The sequence below is a fragment of the Ailuropoda melanoleuca genome, chromosome 8 (assembly GCF_002007445.2).
Source record: "Ailuropoda melanoleuca isolate Jingjing chromosome 8, ASM200744v2, whole genome shotgun sequence".
Classification (NCBI taxonomy): Eukaryota; Metazoa; Chordata; class Mammalia; order Carnivora; family Ursidae; genus Ailuropoda; species Ailuropoda melanoleuca.
The window spans coordinates 36,152,497-36,171,041 of record NC_048225.1 but is presented as its reverse complement, the minus strand read 5'-3'; the positions used below and the strand labels follow the sequence as shown (position 1 = coordinate 36,171,041).

Here is an 18,545-nt window from a genome sequence, read left to right as displayed (position 1 = left end):
GAGGTATCTCGAAATGGGCACTGGAGGTGGGCGGGTAGGAGAAAGTCTTTCTTCTTAGTGATTTATAATCATGGGCATCCCTTCACGTAGGTCTGTTATTTGAATTTACATTACTTGAGTTGCGCGAGAACCTCCCTGAGCCTGTGATTCTTGAATGGAGATATATATCTATATATCTTTGAATGGATGTGTGTAATCAAATCATGTATATTCCAGGAATGCAAGGATGATTTAACATTAGAAAATATAATGCAATACGCCACATTAGCAGGTGAAAGGAAGAAATAGGACTACCTCACTAGATAAAAAGATGCAAAACAGCATTTGACAAAATTCAACAGCCATCTTTAAAAAATAACTCTTAAGTCAGGAATAGAGGAGAACTTCTATATCCCACAAAGGGTGTCATTCAAAGAACTATAATGAATGTTATACCTATAGTAAAAGATTAAAAGCAATCCCTTTATACTGAGGTAACAACATAGGATATCTGTCATTCTTCTGTTCAACATGTCCTAGAGGTCTTAGACAGTCAGCTGAGAAAGAAAGCAGGAAAAAAGGCATAAGGACTATAAGCCAAATACCAACCTTGCCTTGATCCACAGACTAGTATGATGCATTACACATTTTTAGTAATAGCAATCTAAACGCCTGCCCATTGGTAGAAGAGTGGATAAATACATTGTGACATATTCCTCAGCATCGCACCATTTCATTGTGGCTGTGAGGATGCATGAATTAGTGTGGGCTTGAACTAGAGTCAGCTTGGGCTCATTGCTCTTCCTGTCTTTAGTCACCTTCATGTCACAGGGAAAAAGCTGGAACTGCGTTTCCCAGCGTCTCATTTCCACGTGGTTCTAGGTTAGTCTTCCAGTGAGGGGCATTTGCAGGAATTTATAATGAAGGGAAGACAGAGTTCTTATTTGGCAGTGGCAGATGGAAGAAATTCATTTACCAGCCATGCTGAGCAAGCTCGTGCAATTCACTTGACTCCGTGTGGCAGACACTTGTGGCTGTTGTCAGCCGCCTCCTTGATTCTTAGATTCACAGAGGCTTGTACATGGAGCCAAATTGTCACTGGCAGCTTTCTTGGCCTTTGTTCCCCTGTGCCTTCCAACAGTGATAGACGCTTTTAATTCTGTGTATCAAATCCCTTTCTGCTTAAGAGTATCTTGAGTTATTCTGTGCTCCTAACCAAACTCTGACATATTGAGTTACATACACCAGCATGAAAAAGTTGCAACAACATGTTTGAGTATATAAAGTGAACTGCAAAATTTTCTGACAGAATTAAAAAGTATGCAAGTAATATTGCATATTGTTAATGGATACATACAAATGTAGTAGAAGTTAAAAAAACACGTAAAAGAATGGTAAAAACCAAAGCACAGTGGCTTCCTTTAGGAGCAGAGCAAAGGATTGTCGTGTGGACAGTTCTATAGAGGATTTCAGTTATCTGCATGTATGTGTTTGCTTTATCTCCTAAAAATTTTCTTTTTTTTTTTCTTTTTAAAGATTTTATTTATTTATTCGACAGAGATAGAGACAGCCAGCGAGAGAGGGAACACAAGCAGGTGGAGTGGGAGAGGAAGAAGCAGGCTCATATGGGAGGAGCCTGATGTGGGGCTCGATCCCATAACGCCGGGATCACGCCCTGAGCCGAAGGCAGACGCTTAACCGCTTTGCCACCCAGGCGCCCCCTCCTAAAAATTTTCTGGAGAAATATGGGAAATTTGGAAGTTTGAACAAAGCTGGATTCTCTTTGTATTATTTTCTGTATTTATCTCTCTGTGAGAATAATTAGAATAAAAAGGTATTTAGTTTTTGAAAATCATGGTATACACCATTGGATTTGATGGCCTCTACATCTAAATTTCCAGTTATGAGATTTAAAAAAAAATTGATTTTCAAAATGAGGTGTGTGAAAATGACAAATTATGTGAGTTATATTTTAAAAATTTACCTATACATTTGGTACAGTCAGAATTTTGAAAACTATAAAAGGAAGATATATACATGTTTATGAAAAGATTAATTTATATTTGGAAAAATGATGAATTGTATTTATTTTTTCACTTTTATCAGTAGCACTCCACATTTAATCAAAGACACATACACTTAGTAAAAAATATAACATTGTTGGTATTAGACTATTTAAATTTGTTAGTTGGTTTGAATTATTGAAATAAGTTTGAAAGTGTTGTATATGATTTTCCCTTGTTATTTTTCTGTTTTGTTTATAAAATTACTTTAGAAGAAACCTGTGGAACAGTTATTTTTGGCTTATGAACTTCTTGACAAAGCAATTGATGGAATAAATTTGAATTGCATGTTAACTACTTTGCCAAATGGATCATCAGTGATTGACCATTGCTATGCCAAGGTAAATGGGAAACTGTTACATGAGATTGAGGTGTTTGTTACTTAGCTAGGAAGAGGGCTGGCTTTGCAAGTAGATGAGTAAAGCATGACTTCTGGTGGCTTTGCTCTCTTAGGCCAGAAATCTATTCCCCTCTTCCCAGAAGAAATCAAAGAGAGTGAGGAGTCTTTAAATTTGTTACTGAAGAGGCCACTGGTGAACTTGAAAAGGAGGTTTATTAACATGTGAACCAGATTCCAAAGAGTTGAGAAGTGAGCAGAATTTAATGGCTTAGAGTAAAATGATAACTTGAGTGCTAATAGGCTGGAGTTATTTTTAGTATGTTTTTATAACTGTAGTTCTTTTTTGTTTTTACTTCAATCCTACTAAAGTACACCCAGGATGTAGATGGAGACATTTGCAAACCAGTCACAGCAAATACTTTCATGATGGATTTGCATCTTGAACTAATTCAAGCCCAGCACCATATAGCTGTTGTGCTTCTTGACCAATTGCAAGGTAGTAGTGATCAAAGCAAATAATTTGTTCTGCATCAATCTTAAGATAAGTTCAAGAATAGTAAATAATTTGTAAATTATGTTCTTGTTGATGGAGTGTTTTCCCGATAAATTTCATATTTTTGTTTTCTTTTCCCTGATTAATATCAATAGATAACCTTTCATTATTGCTTTATATCTGCGTAGCAAATCAATTAGTATACTTCTAAAAATTAAATTAATGTTTGAGTTACAGTAAATTATTGATATTTTGTTAATTCAATCAAGCAAATATAATTATTGAGTGCCTACTAAGATTCAGGAACCATATTATGTTTGGTATAAATAAGATACAGTTTCTGATTTTGAGCTTCTAGATAAGTAAGCCAATTGTAACAGTTGAGATTAATAAATATAACAGAAGTGGGCTCAGAGTGTCTGTTGTGGGCACACAGAAGAGGAGTATCTATAATAAACAATAGTCAGGGATGGCTTCCTGGGAGAAGTAATAGTTGGCTAGAAGACTAGAAAATATCTTTATGAAGAACAAAAAGGAAACAGTCATCTGGATAGAGAAAATAGCCTTTAGCAAGCTGGAAAGCAAACAATTGTGTGGTGCAGTTTAGGAAGCGCTGGAATTCTCTTACGGCTAGAATACAGAACACACATGAGAGAATGACACAGATAAGCCTAGCAATGTAGATCACAGTTAAATCTTGAATAGCTAAGGGGCTTATATTTATCCTGGAAGCTATTGAAAAACTTAGAAAGACATCTCTGACAGTAATGTCAGAGCACACATGACTTGGATCTAAGTTCTTTTGGCCTCATTATTAGATAAAGAGTTCGAAATATTTTTTTTTAAAGATGTCAATAGTAATACTAGTGTGCATACAGATAACACATTTACTTGATTTTCAAAGTAAGATTTAACATCATTATATATATAAACTGAGGTTAAATTTTGCTAAAGCCAAGTTACTCTTGGCAGGATTATATAGCCAGTGTTCATTTAACAACTACTCCATTATAAATTACTGACTAATTATAGAATAGTACTAAGTGTTCCAGCCTAATACGACCTCTGATTTCTGTCTAAAGCATTCTGATTTGAAGGGATACAGGAACCCTGCTGTTTATAGAAACATTATCAACAGTAGCCAAGTTATGGAAAGGGCCCAAATGTCCATCAGCTGATGAATGGATAAAGAAGATGTGGTATATGTATATAATGGAATATTACTCACCTATAAAAAAGAATGAAATCTTGCCGTTTGCAATGACATGGATGGAGCTAGAGAGTATTATGCTAAGCGAAATAAGTCAGAGAAAGACAAATACCATATGATTTCATTCATATGTGGTATTTAAGAAACAAAACAAATGATCATAGGCGAAAAAAAGAGAGCAACAAACCAAGAAACAGACTCTTAACTCTAGCAAACAAACTGATGGTTACCAGAGGGGAGGTGGATAAGAATGGGTTAAAAAGGTGATCGGGATGAAGGAGTGCACATGTTGTGATGAGCACCTGGTGTTGTTTATAAGCGTTGACTCCCTAAATTGTACACCTGAAACTAGTAGTACACTGTATGTTAACTAACTGGAATTTAAATGAAAATCTAAAAAAAAAATGAAGCATTCAGATGTCACATCATATATACAACTAAATACATTTAATCAAATGCTAGTTAATTAATTTTTGAGTGCAAACTTTTTTCCCCAGGTTATTGAGATATAATTGACGGATAACATTATGTAAGCATAAAGTGTACAAATGTGTTGATTTTATACACTAATATATTGCAAAATTGTTACCATCATAATGTTAGTTAACACCTCTATCATGTCACATAATTGCTATTTTTTTTTTTTTTGTGGTAAGAACACTTAAGATTTACTCACTTAGCAACTTTCAAGTATATACTACAGTATTATTAACTAAAATCACCATGCTGTACATGGGATCCCTAGAACTTATTCATCTTTTTAAAAATTTTTTATAATAATATTTTTTATTATATTATGTTAGTCACCATACAGTACATCCCTGGTTTTTGATGTAAAGTTCCATGATTCATTAGTTGCGTATAACACCCAGTGCACCATGTAATACGTGCCCTTCTTACTACCCATCACCAGCCAATCCCATTCCTCCACCCCCTTCCCCTCTGAAGCCCTCAGTTTGTTTCTCAGAGTCCATAGTCTCTCATGCTTCATTCCCTTTTCTGATTACGCCCCCTTTCTTTATCCCTTTCTTCTCCTACCGATCTTCCTAGTTCTTATCCTAGAACTTATTCATCTTATAACTGGAAGTTTGTACCCTTTGACCGACATCTCTCTGTCTCCTTCCACTTCCCTTCTAGCCCCTGGTAACCACCACTCTGCTCTCTATTTCTATGAATCCAGCTTTCTTAGATTCCACATAAAAGTGATATCATACAGTATTTGTCTGACTTATTTCAGTTAACGTCATGCCCTCAGGGGCCATCCATGTTATTGCAAATGGCAGGATTTCCTTCTTTCTCATGGATGAATCATATTCCATGATATATGTGTATGTGTATATATACACATATATACATATATGTATATGTATATATATGTTGATGGACATACGCATACACACATATATACATATATATGTATATATATGTATACACATATATGTATATACATACATATATACACACATATATATACACATATATATACACACACGTCATCTATTCTTTATACATTCATTCATTGGTAGATACTTAGGTTGTTTACATTATCTTGGATCTTGTGAATAATGCTGCAGTGAACATGGGAGTGCAGATATCTCTTAGAGATCTTATTTTCATTTCCTTTGGAGATACACCCAGAGGGGGATTGCTGAATTGTATATTAGTTCTATTTTTAATTTTTCAAACAATATTTATTTATTTATTTTTACAGAGGAAATGGGGAGAGAGATAGAAAGAGAGAGCGGTGGGAGGGGCACAGGGAGAGAATCTCAAGCAGATTCCCCACTGAGTGTGGAGTCAGATGCTGGGCTTGATCTCAGGACCCTGAGATCATGACCTGAGCCAAAATCAAAAGTCAGACGCTTAACCAACTGAGCCACCCAGTCGCCCTTATTTTTAATTGTTTGATGAACCTCCATAGTGTTTTCCACAGTGGTTGACCAATTTCCATTCCCACCAAACAGTGTGCAAGGGTTTCCTTTGTTCCACATCCTTGCCAACATTTGTTATCTCTTGTCTTTTTGATGATAGCTATTCTAACAGATGTGAAATGGTAACTTGTGGTTTTGATCTGCATTTTCCTGATGATTAGTGATTTTGAGCATCTTTTCATATACCTGTGGCCATTTGTATGTCTTCTTTGGAAAAATGTCTATTCAGTTCCTCTCTCCAAATTTTTTTTTTTTTTTTTTTTTTTTTTTTTTTTACTATTGGGGTTGTCTGAGTTCTTTAAATATTTTGGATATTAACCCTTATCACATATATGATTTACAACTATTTTCTTCCATTTTTGTTGGGTACCTTTTCATTTTGTTGGTTATTTCTCCTGCTGTGCAGAGCTTTTTTATGTGATGCAGTCGTATTTCACTAATTTTGCTGTTGTTGTTGTTATTGTGCTTTTTACTGTGTTTTGTGTTGTTGTTATTACTTGTGTTTTATCCAAAAAAAAAAAAAATAATTGCCAAGACCAATGCTAAGAAACATTTTCTCTATGTTTTCTCCTAGGAGATTTATGTTTTCAGTTCTTATGTTTAAATTTTTAATCCATTTAAAGTTAGTTTTTATGAGTGGTATAAGACAGGTCCAATTTCATTCCTCTGCATATGGATATTCTGTTTTTATAACACCATTTATTAAAGAGCCTGTCTTTTCCCCATTTAGTATTCTTCACTCCATTGTCTAATATTAATTGGACATACATGCCTTGTTTTGTTTCTGGGCTCTTGATTCTGTTCTGTGTGTCTATTTTCATGCCAGTCCATACTATTTTAATTACTATAGCCTTGTAGTATAGTGTGAAATCAGAAAGTTTGATATCTTCACTTTTGCTCTTCTTTCTCAGGCACTTTTTTTTGGGCAATGAATGGATGGTGAATTTTTATTACTGAGTGCGGGTAGAGGGAAGGGATGTCTTATGCTGCCATGATGCTGACATCACATCTCTGTCCTGTTCTTCTTTTATCTAGAATAATAACTCTCAGTTTTTTCTTTTATGACACATTTTTGAGGCTATGTTTCTAGAACATTCTACAATCTGAATTTTCCTAGTAGTTTCTTCTTGATTACATAGGTGATGTTGTATAGATCCCATTGTATCACATTAAGCTGCACCTATTGTTCCTTTCTCCTATGATCGATGAGGCAAACTGCTTTTGTTTTGTTAAGTTAATGTCTACCAGATCTCTCCGCTGTAAAGGCATCGTTCCCTTTTTATAATGAAAAAATAATTGGTATGTCAAGTGACGCTTTGAGATGAAATAAATATCCTATTCCCCAGTAGATTTTCACTCAATGGTTTTAGCTTCCATTGGTGATCCTTCTAGAATTAATTATTACAATGGTTGTGCACAGTGATTTTCTAATTAAACTATTCCTGCTAAATTTATTTACTGACCTCCTTTGTAAAGAAGAACTGTCCCTATTTTGTTACTGTCATTGTTCTTCTGATGTTCAAAATCACACATTTTGCCAGTGGGAGGTCTCAAACTGGATTCTGTGTTTTTTGATGTGTCCCCATTTTTCTTTGAGCATCTTTTTGTTCATTGCACAACTAAATGTTCTAGACTTACTATATGCGTGTGCATATACATATATACATATTGCAAGTTCTTTCTGATATTGCCAATTCAAAGTCCCAACACTTTGAAAATCCAAAGTTCTACATTTCTTTTTTGTATTTACCCTCTCTTGTGTTGAGAACTCTGGTTCCCAACAATATCGATGTAATAACTCTTTTGCTTTGTCCTGCCATATTAACAAAGTACTTTCAGAATTATTAAACTAATACCACCATTGACAATTAACCTACTAAGTAAGTTTAGTCTTTCTTTGCAGTTCATTATGTCTTTAGAATACACCACACATTAGAGAGCTGTGTTCAAATTTACTTGAATTAATTTTATTTTTTGTATGGTTATGTTTCCATTTGCTATATACTTAGGACCACTTGTTTGTATTTGCATTCTGTTTATATATATAAAATTTCCTTTTTAAAATTCTTTTACCCTTTTATAGTTTTCATCCTTTTACATTTTATATTCAACATTTACACTGTTTCAAACACTGTTTCTCAAAAGACCTGCTGGTTATAGAAGGAAGCAAATAAAAATGAAAATATCTCTGTGTCATCATTTATAGTTTTTCACTGAGGCTATGTAGAATAATAACCTTGAATATTCTTTGATTTTAAAATATTTGGATTGGAAATGTATTTCCAAATGTGAATGGCATTTATATGTCAGGTTTTCTTTAAGAAAACTAGTCTATAATTCTCATTTAGTAACTGTATTATCTTCTGTAGTGAAGTGGGGTCCATTTACTTATAGAGTTACTAACTAGTTCATTCTGTAATTGTCATCCATAAATCTTTGAAGGCCAAGTGATCCTCTGAATTTTTATCAGAAACTATATGACAATACTGATGGTAGACTTGAGCTCAAATTTAAATGGAATTAGTTATTATTCCTTTGCTGTATCTCTGGGTCTCCTTGATGTTTTTGTCTGCTTATTGAACTATCACCCTAGCACAGATCTTCACTTTTTTCCACCTTTCTTCACTCTTGCATGCTGCTGTTCTATGTAATAGTAACATTAGTTATGTAAGTACTGTTTTTATTATTCTTTTTTAATTTTTCATTTATTTTTTATTTTCGGGGGGGGGAGGGCAGAGGGAGAGGGAGAAAGAGAATCCTAAGCATGCTCCACGCACAGTGAAGAACCTAACACAGGGCTCAACTCATGACCCTGAAATCTTGACCTGAGCTGAAATCAAGAGTCAGATGCTTAACCGACTAAGCCACCCACGCGCCCCTTTTGCCATACTTATTTGAGAACTTTACCGTGGTTGCACGTTGATGAGAGTGGTATTAAATATGGCTTACCTATATTGGGCATTCAGAGTTTTCTTGAAGTTTCATCCTTATCTCCAAGGATTGTAATCATGAGAGCTATCAGTTAATTAGCACTTATAATACCCCAGGTACTGAGAGAATGATGCATTACTTTCTGCTTTGTGTTGCTATCTCCATGCAGATAAATTCCCTTATTCTTCACCATTAAAAAAACTTTATATCCTTTAATGCTGTCTGCTGGTATTTTTTCGTCAATCAATCATCATCCCATGGTATTAGCACAAATAATTAAACCTCAATAAAAGGGGTTTATTGTAAGGTTACTGTAGGTACCTTTGCATACCTCCAGGGACAGAAACAAAATATTGTGAAGCCTCTTGAGGACCAGACCTGGAAAATCAAGAATCAGTGCAACATTCTCCATCTTCCTGGGCCAGTATACTTTTATTCTCTTCTCTATCATCCTCTCTTTCCTGGACCACCATTATGGTCCATCCCAACTCTACACCAGGATCTCTCACTATCCATAGTCAACTGGCAATAATTTGTGTGTTAGTTGAAAATGTTGAAAGAGGAGAGTGGAGGTCTTCATGGGGTACTCTGAGCTCTTGCAGGGAACACGGATGAAGCAGTTTGAAAAAGTTTGTAAAAGGGAACGTGAACAAAAGTAGGTTGGATCCTATTTATAAGCTTTCAAGATGATTTTATTTAAGATGAGATAGAAAATCTAATATTTTTACAACTTAATTTTAAAAAAATTTTATTTAAATTCAATTAGTCAACATAGTACACCCCTAGTTTCAGATGTAGAGTTCAATAATTCATCAGTTGCATATAACACTCAGTGCTCATCACATCATGTGCCCTGTTTAATGCCCATCACCCAATTACCCCATCCCCCCACTCACCTCTACTCCAGCAACCCTCGGTTTGTTTCCTATAGTTAAAAGTCTCTCATGGTTTGTCTTCCTCTCTGATTACTTTCCATTCAGTTTTCTCTCCCTTGCCATATGATCCTCTGTGCAGTATCTTATATTCCACATATGAGTGAAACCATATGATAATTGTCGTTTTCTGATTGACTTATTTCACTCAGCATAATACCCTCCAAGTTCCATCCATGTCGATGTAAATAACAAGTATTCATCTTTTCTGATGGCTGAGTAATATCCCATTGTATATATATACGACATCTTCTTTATCCATTCCCCTCTGTTGATGGACATCTCTGCTCTTTCCACAGTTTGGCTATTGTGGACATTGTTGCTATAAACACTGGGGTGCAGGTGCCTCTTTAGATCACTACATTTGTGTCTTTGGGGTAAATACCTAGTAGTGCAATTGCTGGGTCAGAGGGTAGCTCTATTTTTAACTTCTTGAGGAACCTCCATACTGTCTTCCAGAGTGGCATTCCAGCTTGCATTCCCACCAACAGTGTAAGAGCATTCCCCTTTTCTCCGCATCCTTGCCAGATCTGTTGTTTCCTTACTTGTTAATTTTAGCCATTCTGACCAGTGTGAGGTGGTATCTCATTATGGTTTTGATTTGTATTTTCCTGATGCCAAGTGATGTGGAGCATTTTTTCATGTGTCCATTTGTATATCTCTCTTGGAGAAAAGTCTGTTCATGTCTTCTGCCCTTTTCTTGATTGGATTATTTGTTTTTTGGGTATTGAGATTGATAAATTCTTTATAGATCTTGGATACTTGCCCTTTACCTGATATGTCATTTGCAAGTATCTTCTCCCATTATGTAGGTTGCCTTTTAGTTTTATTGACTGTTTCCTTTGCCGTGCAGAAACTTTTTATCTTGATGAAGTCCCAATAGTTCATTTTTGCCTTTGTTTCCCTTGCCTTTGAAGACATGCCTAGCAAGAAGTTGCTTAGGCTGAGGTTGAAGAGCTTGCTGCCTGTGTTCTCCTCTAGGATTTTGACGGATTTCTGTCTCACATTTAGGTCTTTCATCCATTTTGAGTCTATTTTTGTGTGTGGTGTAAGAAAATGGTCCAGTTTCATTTTTCTACACATGGCTGTCCAATTTTCCCAACACCATTTTCTGCAAAGACTATCCTTTTTCTTTTTTAAAAAAAGATTTTATTTATTTATTTGAGAGAGAGAGAGAATACAGATGGAGAGTGAGAGGGAGAAGCAGACTCCCTGGTGAGCAGAGAGCCAGTTGTGGGACTCGGTCCCAAGACCCATGATATCATGAAGGCAGATGCGTAACCAACTCAGCCACCCAGGCACCCGAGACTGTCCTTTTTCCATTGGATATTCTTTTCTGCTTTGTTGAAGATCAGTTGACCATAGAGTTGAGGGGCCATTTCTGGCTCTCTATTCTGTTCCATTCACCTATGTGTCTGTTTTTGTGCGAGTATCATACTGTCTTGATGATCACAGCTTTGTAATAGAGCTTGAGGTCCGGTATTGTGATGCCACCAGCTTTGGTTTTCTTTTTCAACATTCCCTGGCTATTCAGGGTCTTTTCTGGTTCCATACAAATTGTAGGATTATTTATTCCAGCTCTGTGAAAGTGTCAGTGGTATTTTGATAGGGATTGCCTTGAATGTGTAGATTGCTCTTTGTAGCGTAGACATTTTAACAATATTTATTCTTCCAATCCGTGAGCATGGAATGTTTTTCCATTTCTTTGTGTCTTCCTCAATTTCTTTCATAAGTGTTCTGTAGTTTTTAGAGTACAGATCCTTTACCTCTTTGGTTAGGTTTATTTCTAGGTATCTTATGGTTTTTGGTGCAATTATAAATGGGATCGATTCCTTAATTTCTCTTTCTTCTGTCTCATTGTTAGTGTATAGAAATGCAACTGATTTCTGTGCACTGATTTTATATCCTGCCATTTTGCCGAATTCCTGTATGAGTTCTAGCAATTCTGGGGTGGAGTTTCTTAGGTTTTCGACATAAAATATCATGTCATCTGCGAAGAGTGAGAGTTTGACTTCTTCTCTGCCAGTTCGAATGCCTTTTATTTCTTTTTGTTGTATGATTGCTAAGGCTAGGAATTCTAGTACTACGTTGAACAACAGTGGTGAAAGTGAGCGTCCCTGTCGTGTTCCTGACCTTAGGGGAAAAGCTTTCAGTTTTTCCCCATTGAGAATGATATTCGCTGTGGGCTTTTCTTAGATGGCCTTTATGATATTGAGGTATGTTCCCTCTATCCCTACACTGTGGAGAGTTTTGATCAAGAAAGGATGCTGAATTTTGTCAAATGCTTTTTCTGCATTAATTGAGAGGATCATATGGCTCTTGTCCTTTCTTTTATTAATGTGATGTATCACGTCGATTGATTTGCAGATGTTGAACCACCCTTGCAGCCCAGGAATAAATCCCACTTGGTTGTGGTGAATAATCTTTTTAATGTACTCCTGTATCCTATTGGCTAGTATCTTGGTGAGAATTTTGTCATCCATGTTCATCAAGGATATTGGTCTGTAATTCTCTTTTTTGGCGGAGTCTTTGTCTGGTTTTGGAATCAAGGTAATGTTGGCCTCATAGAATGAGTTTCAAAGTTTTCCTTCCATTTCTATATTTTAAAACAGCTTCAGAAGAATAGGTATTAGTTCTTTAAATGTTTGGTAGAATTCCCCTATGAAGCCATCCGGCCCTGGACTCTTGTTTGATGGGAGATTTTTGATTACTGCTTCAATTTCCTTGTTATTTATGGGTTTGTTTAGGTTTTCTATTTCTTCCTGTTTCAGTTTTGGTAGTTTATAAGTTGGTAGGAATGCATCCATTTCTTCCAGATTGTCTAATTTGTTGGCATGTAGTTGCTTATAGTATGATCTTAAAATTATTTGTATTTCTTTGGTGTTGGTCATGATCTCTCCTCTTTCATTTATGATTTTATTTATTTGGGTCCTTTCTCTTTTCTTTTTGATAAGTTTGGCCAGGGGTTTATCGATCTTATTAATTCTTTAAAAGAACCAGCTTCTGGTTTCATTGGTCTGTTCTGTTCTTTTTGTTTCTGTTTCTGCGCTAATCTTTATTATTTCTCTTCTCCTGCTTGGTTTAGGTTCTATTTGCTGTTCTTCCTCCAGCTCCTTTAAGTATAAGGTTAGTTTATATATTTGAGACTTTTCTAGTTTCTTGAGAAAGGCTTATATTACTATGTACTTCTCTCTTAGGACTGCCTTTGCTGCATCCCAAAGGTTTTGAACAGTTGTGTTTTCATTTTCATTTGTTTCCATGAATTTTTAAAATTCTTCTTTAATTTCCTGGTTGACCCATTCATTCTTTAGTAGGATGCTCTTTAACTTCCAAGTATTTGAGTTCCTTCCAAATTTCCTCTTGTAATTCAGTTCAAATTTCAAAGCATTGTGATCTGAAACTATGCAGGGAATGATCCCAATCTTTGGGTATTGGTTGAGACCTGATTTGTGACCCAGTATGTGATCTATTCTGGAGAATGTTCCATGTGCACTTGAGAAGAATGTCTATTCTGTTGCTTTAGGATGGAATGTTCTATATATATCTGTGAAGTCCATCTGGTCCAGTGTGTCATTCAAAGCCCTTTTTTTCTTGTTGATCTTCTCTTAGATGATCTGTCCATTGGTGTGAGTGGGGTGTTAAAGTCCCCTACTATTGTTGTGTTATTATCAATGTGTTTCTTTAATTTTGTTAGTAATTGGTTGATATAATTGGCTATTCCCAAGTTAGGAGCATAAATATTTATAATTGTTAGATCTTCTTGTTGGATAGATCCTTTAAATATGGTATAGTGTCTTTCTTTATCCCTTACTATAGTCTTTGGTTTAAAATCTAATTTGTCTGATATAAGGATTGCTACTCCAGCTTTCTTTTGATGTCCATTAACATGATAAATGGTTCTCCACCTCCTCACTTTGAATATGGAGGTGTCTTTGTGTCTAAAATGAGTCTCTTGCAGATAGCATATGGATGGGTCTTGCTTTTTTATCCAGTCTGATACCCTGTGTCTTTTGATTGGAGCATTTAGCATATTTACATTTAGAGTAACTGTTGAAAGATATGAATATAGTGCCATTATATTACCTGTAAAGTCACTGTTTCTGTATATTGTCTCTGTTCCTTTCTAGTCTGTTACTTTTTGGTGCCCTCTTCACTTGTAGGATCCCTTTTAATATTTCTTGCAGGGCTTGTTCAATGATCACAAATTCTTTCAGTTTCTGTTTGTCCTTGCTGGATAAAGTATTCTTGACGGCATATTTTTCTCATTCAGGACCCTGAATATATCATGCCAGCCCTTTCTGTCCTGCCAGGTCTCTGCACCAGTCTTCCCCAGGGGAAGGAGGGTGGGGTCTCACCAGGGCTCTGGTGTTTGCTGGGCCCCTGCTCCGGGAGCGGTTGCTCAATCCTATGTGCACTCGCACCCTCTCCTCCTGGGAAAGGAGGAGGGCTGCTTCTTTTGTTGGGCCCCTGTTTGGAGAGATGGTCCCCAGTCTTGCCACGGTTCATGGTTTATTGCAACACCTAGCTGAGAGCCCACTCCAGGGCTTGCTAATTGTAGCCAGCTTCCCTGCTCCAATGCCTGGGAACTCTGCCACACTATGGCATCCCTGTTCTTTCTGTGACCCTGACCACACTGTCCCACTTAGGATTCTGCCCCACTTCACCACATGAGCACATTTCAGGCAGGGATGTTCCTCACAGGAGCAGACTTTTAAAAGTTCCGATTTTGCATTCCATTGCTATATCACTTTCTGGTAGCCAGCTTATGGAGTTTCCCTCCCACCACGGTTTATATTCTGGTATATCCCCTCAGATTCACTTCTCCGCACTTCCTACTTGCAAAAAGTGGTCACTTTTCTATTTGTAGAATTGCAGCAATTCTTTTCTTAGATCTCAGGTTGAATTCACAGGTGTTAAGAATGATTTAATAGATATCTAGCTGAATTCAAGGTCAAGGGACCAGACGAATCAAGGGTCCCCTACTCTTCTGCCATCTTCCCTCCCCATCTATAATTTAAATATTTTTCATGTCCTCAGGCATACTGTAGCAAATAAAAGAATTTGTCAATAAAACTGCAATATAGATTTTTTTTTTAAGATTTTATTGATTTATTTGACAGAGATAGAGACAGTCAGTGAGAGAGGGAACACAAGCAGGGGGAGTGGGAGAGGAAGAAGCAGGNTTATAGATTTTTTGAATTTTTATCTATTAATGAAAAAAAGCTGATATATGAGAGGAAGCAATAATTTTACAAATAGTTACCTTTTAATGTTTAAAAAATATTTCCTTTCTTGGACACAAATCTAATTGTAATGGCAGTCTCCTCTTCCTTCTTCAGTTTTGCAGACTCCAACTCTTAGCAAACATATATCTACCAAAGGTCCAGAAANGATTTTTTGAATTTTTATCTATTAATGAAAAAAAGCTGATATGTGAGAGAGCAATAATTTTACAAATAGTTACCTTTTAATGTTTAAAAAATATTTCCTTTCTTGGACACAAATCTAATTGTAATGGCAGTCTCCTCTTCCTTCTTCAGTTTTGCAGACTCCAACTCTTAGCAAACATATATCTACCAAAGGTCCAGAAAAGCTAAAAGAACCTAGAAGCATTGACTGTTTTACAGGTAATTAAAATTGGGATAAACTGTTTTTCTGAAAAGTTTGAAAAATAGTTTTCATGTTTCTCTTTTGATAAAATGTTTGTTTTCTGTTTCAGAATTGAGTGTACTGAATAAAATAAGGAAGAACAAGCTATCCAAAGCAATTTACTTGATGCAGAAAGCGCTTCTAATATTTGAGAAAGATTCAGCCTCTACATCTTCACACAACTTTTTGATGGTAACAACATGCCATTCCTTTTTTCAGTCCTGACATAACCTTTGTTAAATGATTGATTTAGTTCACTTTGCTAAAAATAATGTGTTGCCCTTAACAGTAGATTATGAACTTTCGGCTTCCCTATATCTAGTCCTCTCTTTGAGTAGAACAATTCCGAGCAGGGAACTAACCTATATAAACAGTCCTGAACTCTTCTGAAATGAGAGATCCTCTCTCTTTTTTCTCTCTCTGTAGGGTCAATTTATATTGGAAGCCAAGTAAAATCAGAAAAAAGGATTAAAAATGAGGGAAACCATAGAGCTTAAGTGACACTATGCTAGCATAATGCATTCCTTGCTATGGAATTAAAATACTTCAAGTCCATTGGCTCAGATGCCTTCTCTGAGATGGATATTGCTAATTTATATCTTACTCTGGCCTGGAAATTGTTCTGTCTTCTTACCAATTCATTGTATGTTGATTTTAGAATTTAAATTCTTGAGGGTAATCACATTTCAAGCTAGAGGATTTTTAATAATTTTGTCCCTGTGTATTACCCATAAAAATTTGATGGTATTGGCTAAGTGAATGGCACATGGTGAAGTAGAGAATAATGCTACAAGTAGTTTAACTGATAAGAGAAAGAAAGAAATAGGTCAAAGCTAGGGAGAAGATACAGAGTTTAAGAAGAGTTTAAGAGAAAAAGTTCTGCAGATTTATATAAGGCGTATGAAGAGCCAGAAGAAAAGAGAGAAATTGAAGGTATGAGAGGGGTTAACAGAGCACAGTCCTATTAGAAGAGGGAAGGAGATGAGATTGAAAATACAGATAAAGTGGTTCATCTTTAGTGGAGGATAGGCTACAGGGCAGACTCCTCATCCTCTGATACAAAAGCGAAGGAGGAAGAGACTGATGTAGATTTGTGTAGGTCTATTGGTGTGGAAGCAGAGAGTTGAGTTTATGCCTTCCTATGTCAATCATCTGATAAAGTAGGAGGCAAGGATATCTGCCAACAATGGAGAGCAAGGGTGGACAGTTGGACTGAGGAGAGAGAAGATGGTTAGAGAGTGGAGTGGAATGGATGAGGAATGGATTAGGGAGCCGAAAACAAAGTTGAAGGACTGGCTAGCACAAAGTTCTAGCTGAAGTTGAAGACCATGAATTTATACTGGGCCCCATCTGCGTGGTGGTATGGCATTACCCTGGGGTAGTATTTTTAGGAGCTGTGACAGCAGAATATTTGTGACAGCAGAGATTTGTACAGGGCTAGATTTTTACAAATGAAAGTGGGGTTAAAAGTTCCTAATAAAAATGGGTGCAGATTGAGTAGTGAGGGAAGTGATACCTTCAGGTATTTAAAGACTTGGTGAGCATGGGGATGTTAAGAGACTGGACATGTCTGTGAGGTAAGGGACCAGAAAATCAGAGTCTGAGAGAACTGGAAGGATAGGTATTTGACATTAGAAAGCAGGATATTGGAATTTAAGATTTCTGATATGTAGCACTTTCTGATCATCTGTCCATTACTTCATTCATCCAACAAATATTTCTGAGTACTTATGATCCATTCAGCAAATATTTATTGTACATGGATTGTGTACCTGGTATTATGCTGAGTAGAGGGGATAAAAGCAAACAAACAAAAATCCTTTATTCAACAAATATTGATGGATTGCTTTTTTTTGTGGTCCCTGTCTTCAAGATAAATCCAGTTGGTGGGAACATAGACAATTAAGTAGGTAATTATGGGTCACTGTCATAGATACTTTAACTGCAAGAATGCTGGGGGAATTCAGCTGAAGAGTTCCTAACCCAACAGTGGGTAATATATAGAAACTTCCAGAAATGGAATCATGAGGTTGAATACTGATAGAGAGGCAGGTGTAGCTAGAGAAAGAGGAAGACTAAGGGTGAAAAGGACTTTATAGGGAGAGAAAACATGTACAAAGTTCCTGGAGCTAGAAGGGTCATAGAGTTCTTGTGGTCCTATAGGTCCATTCAGTGTCATAGAGGCACAGATGAAATGGCAAAGGGGAGAGGGGGCTGTTGGGAGAAGAGGGTAAGAAGTGAGACCAGAGAGGAAGTCTGAGGATTTTGGGTGGACAGATGCTATTAATGTTCAAGGTTGGGAAGTCTGTCCTGGCAGTATTATGGAAGAACCTTATTATAATTGAATTTCAGCATTTGAATGAAGGAGTTTGATGATGGTGTTGGACATTCTCAGCTGACAAGGCCAAGTGGTGCCTGATCTTTGTTGGAAGACTTTGGAGTGTGTTCAGATCCATTTTCTCAAGAGATGCTTCTGTGGTCGCTTGCTACTGTGTAGTGCTTGGAGGATACTAATTCTTCAGTCCTATTTCTATGTCAAATAAAACTTACCTTTCTTTTTTAGAACTGCTTCTCTCAGGAGTAATCTTGTGGGCTCTCAGAGCCTGGAGAGAATAAAACATCTGGGATTTTCCTTTTTGTTTTATTATGACTTAGTCCGGTCCTTATACTGTCATAATATGCTCATTCCTGTTAGGCCTCTATCTTCCTACCTGACACTGGGGGGCACACTGGAGATATGAGAAGACTGCAGGTTTTACATTTTTTTCCCTGTGTGTCTTTTTCTTCTATTTCTTAAAGAAACTATTTTAACTTAAGAAAAATTGTAAGTATAATGTCCTCTTAGGATAGACTCATGAGAGGCATTTAGAGGGTCTATTTTTTATGAGGGGTCCTCCACAAGGATTTTCACCAACTAGGAACACATTGAATATTTATTTAGAAGTCCTGAAACCTTCAATAGCCACCTCTGCTCCTCAGCAGTAGTTTTTTTATCCAAGTGTTAAGGCTTAATGATC

General features: G+C 36.5%; 1 protein-coding gene across 1 annotated transcript in view; it reads left to right on the top strand.

Annotated features, from left to right (window-relative positions):
• The window catches only part of LOC100471931 (cilia- and flagella-associated protein 54), a 75,379-nt gene extending 57,296 nt beyond the window's left edge, over positions 1-18,083 (top strand). Inside the window, exons 16-20 of the mRNA XM_034667586.1 lie at positions 2,255-2,383; positions 2,752-2,878; positions 15,420-15,506; positions 15,599-15,720; positions 17,881-18,083. Coding sequence (XP_034523477.1) covers positions 2,255-2,383; positions 2,752-2,878; positions 15,420-15,506; positions 15,599-15,720; positions 17,881-17,901 — 486 coding nt within the window. The 3' untranslated portion in view covers positions 17,902-18,083. The remainder of the gene's footprint in view (positions 1-2,254; positions 2,384-2,751; positions 2,879-15,419; positions 15,507-15,598; positions 15,721-17,880) is intronic.
• Positions 18,084-18,545: the final 462 nt, after the last annotated feature.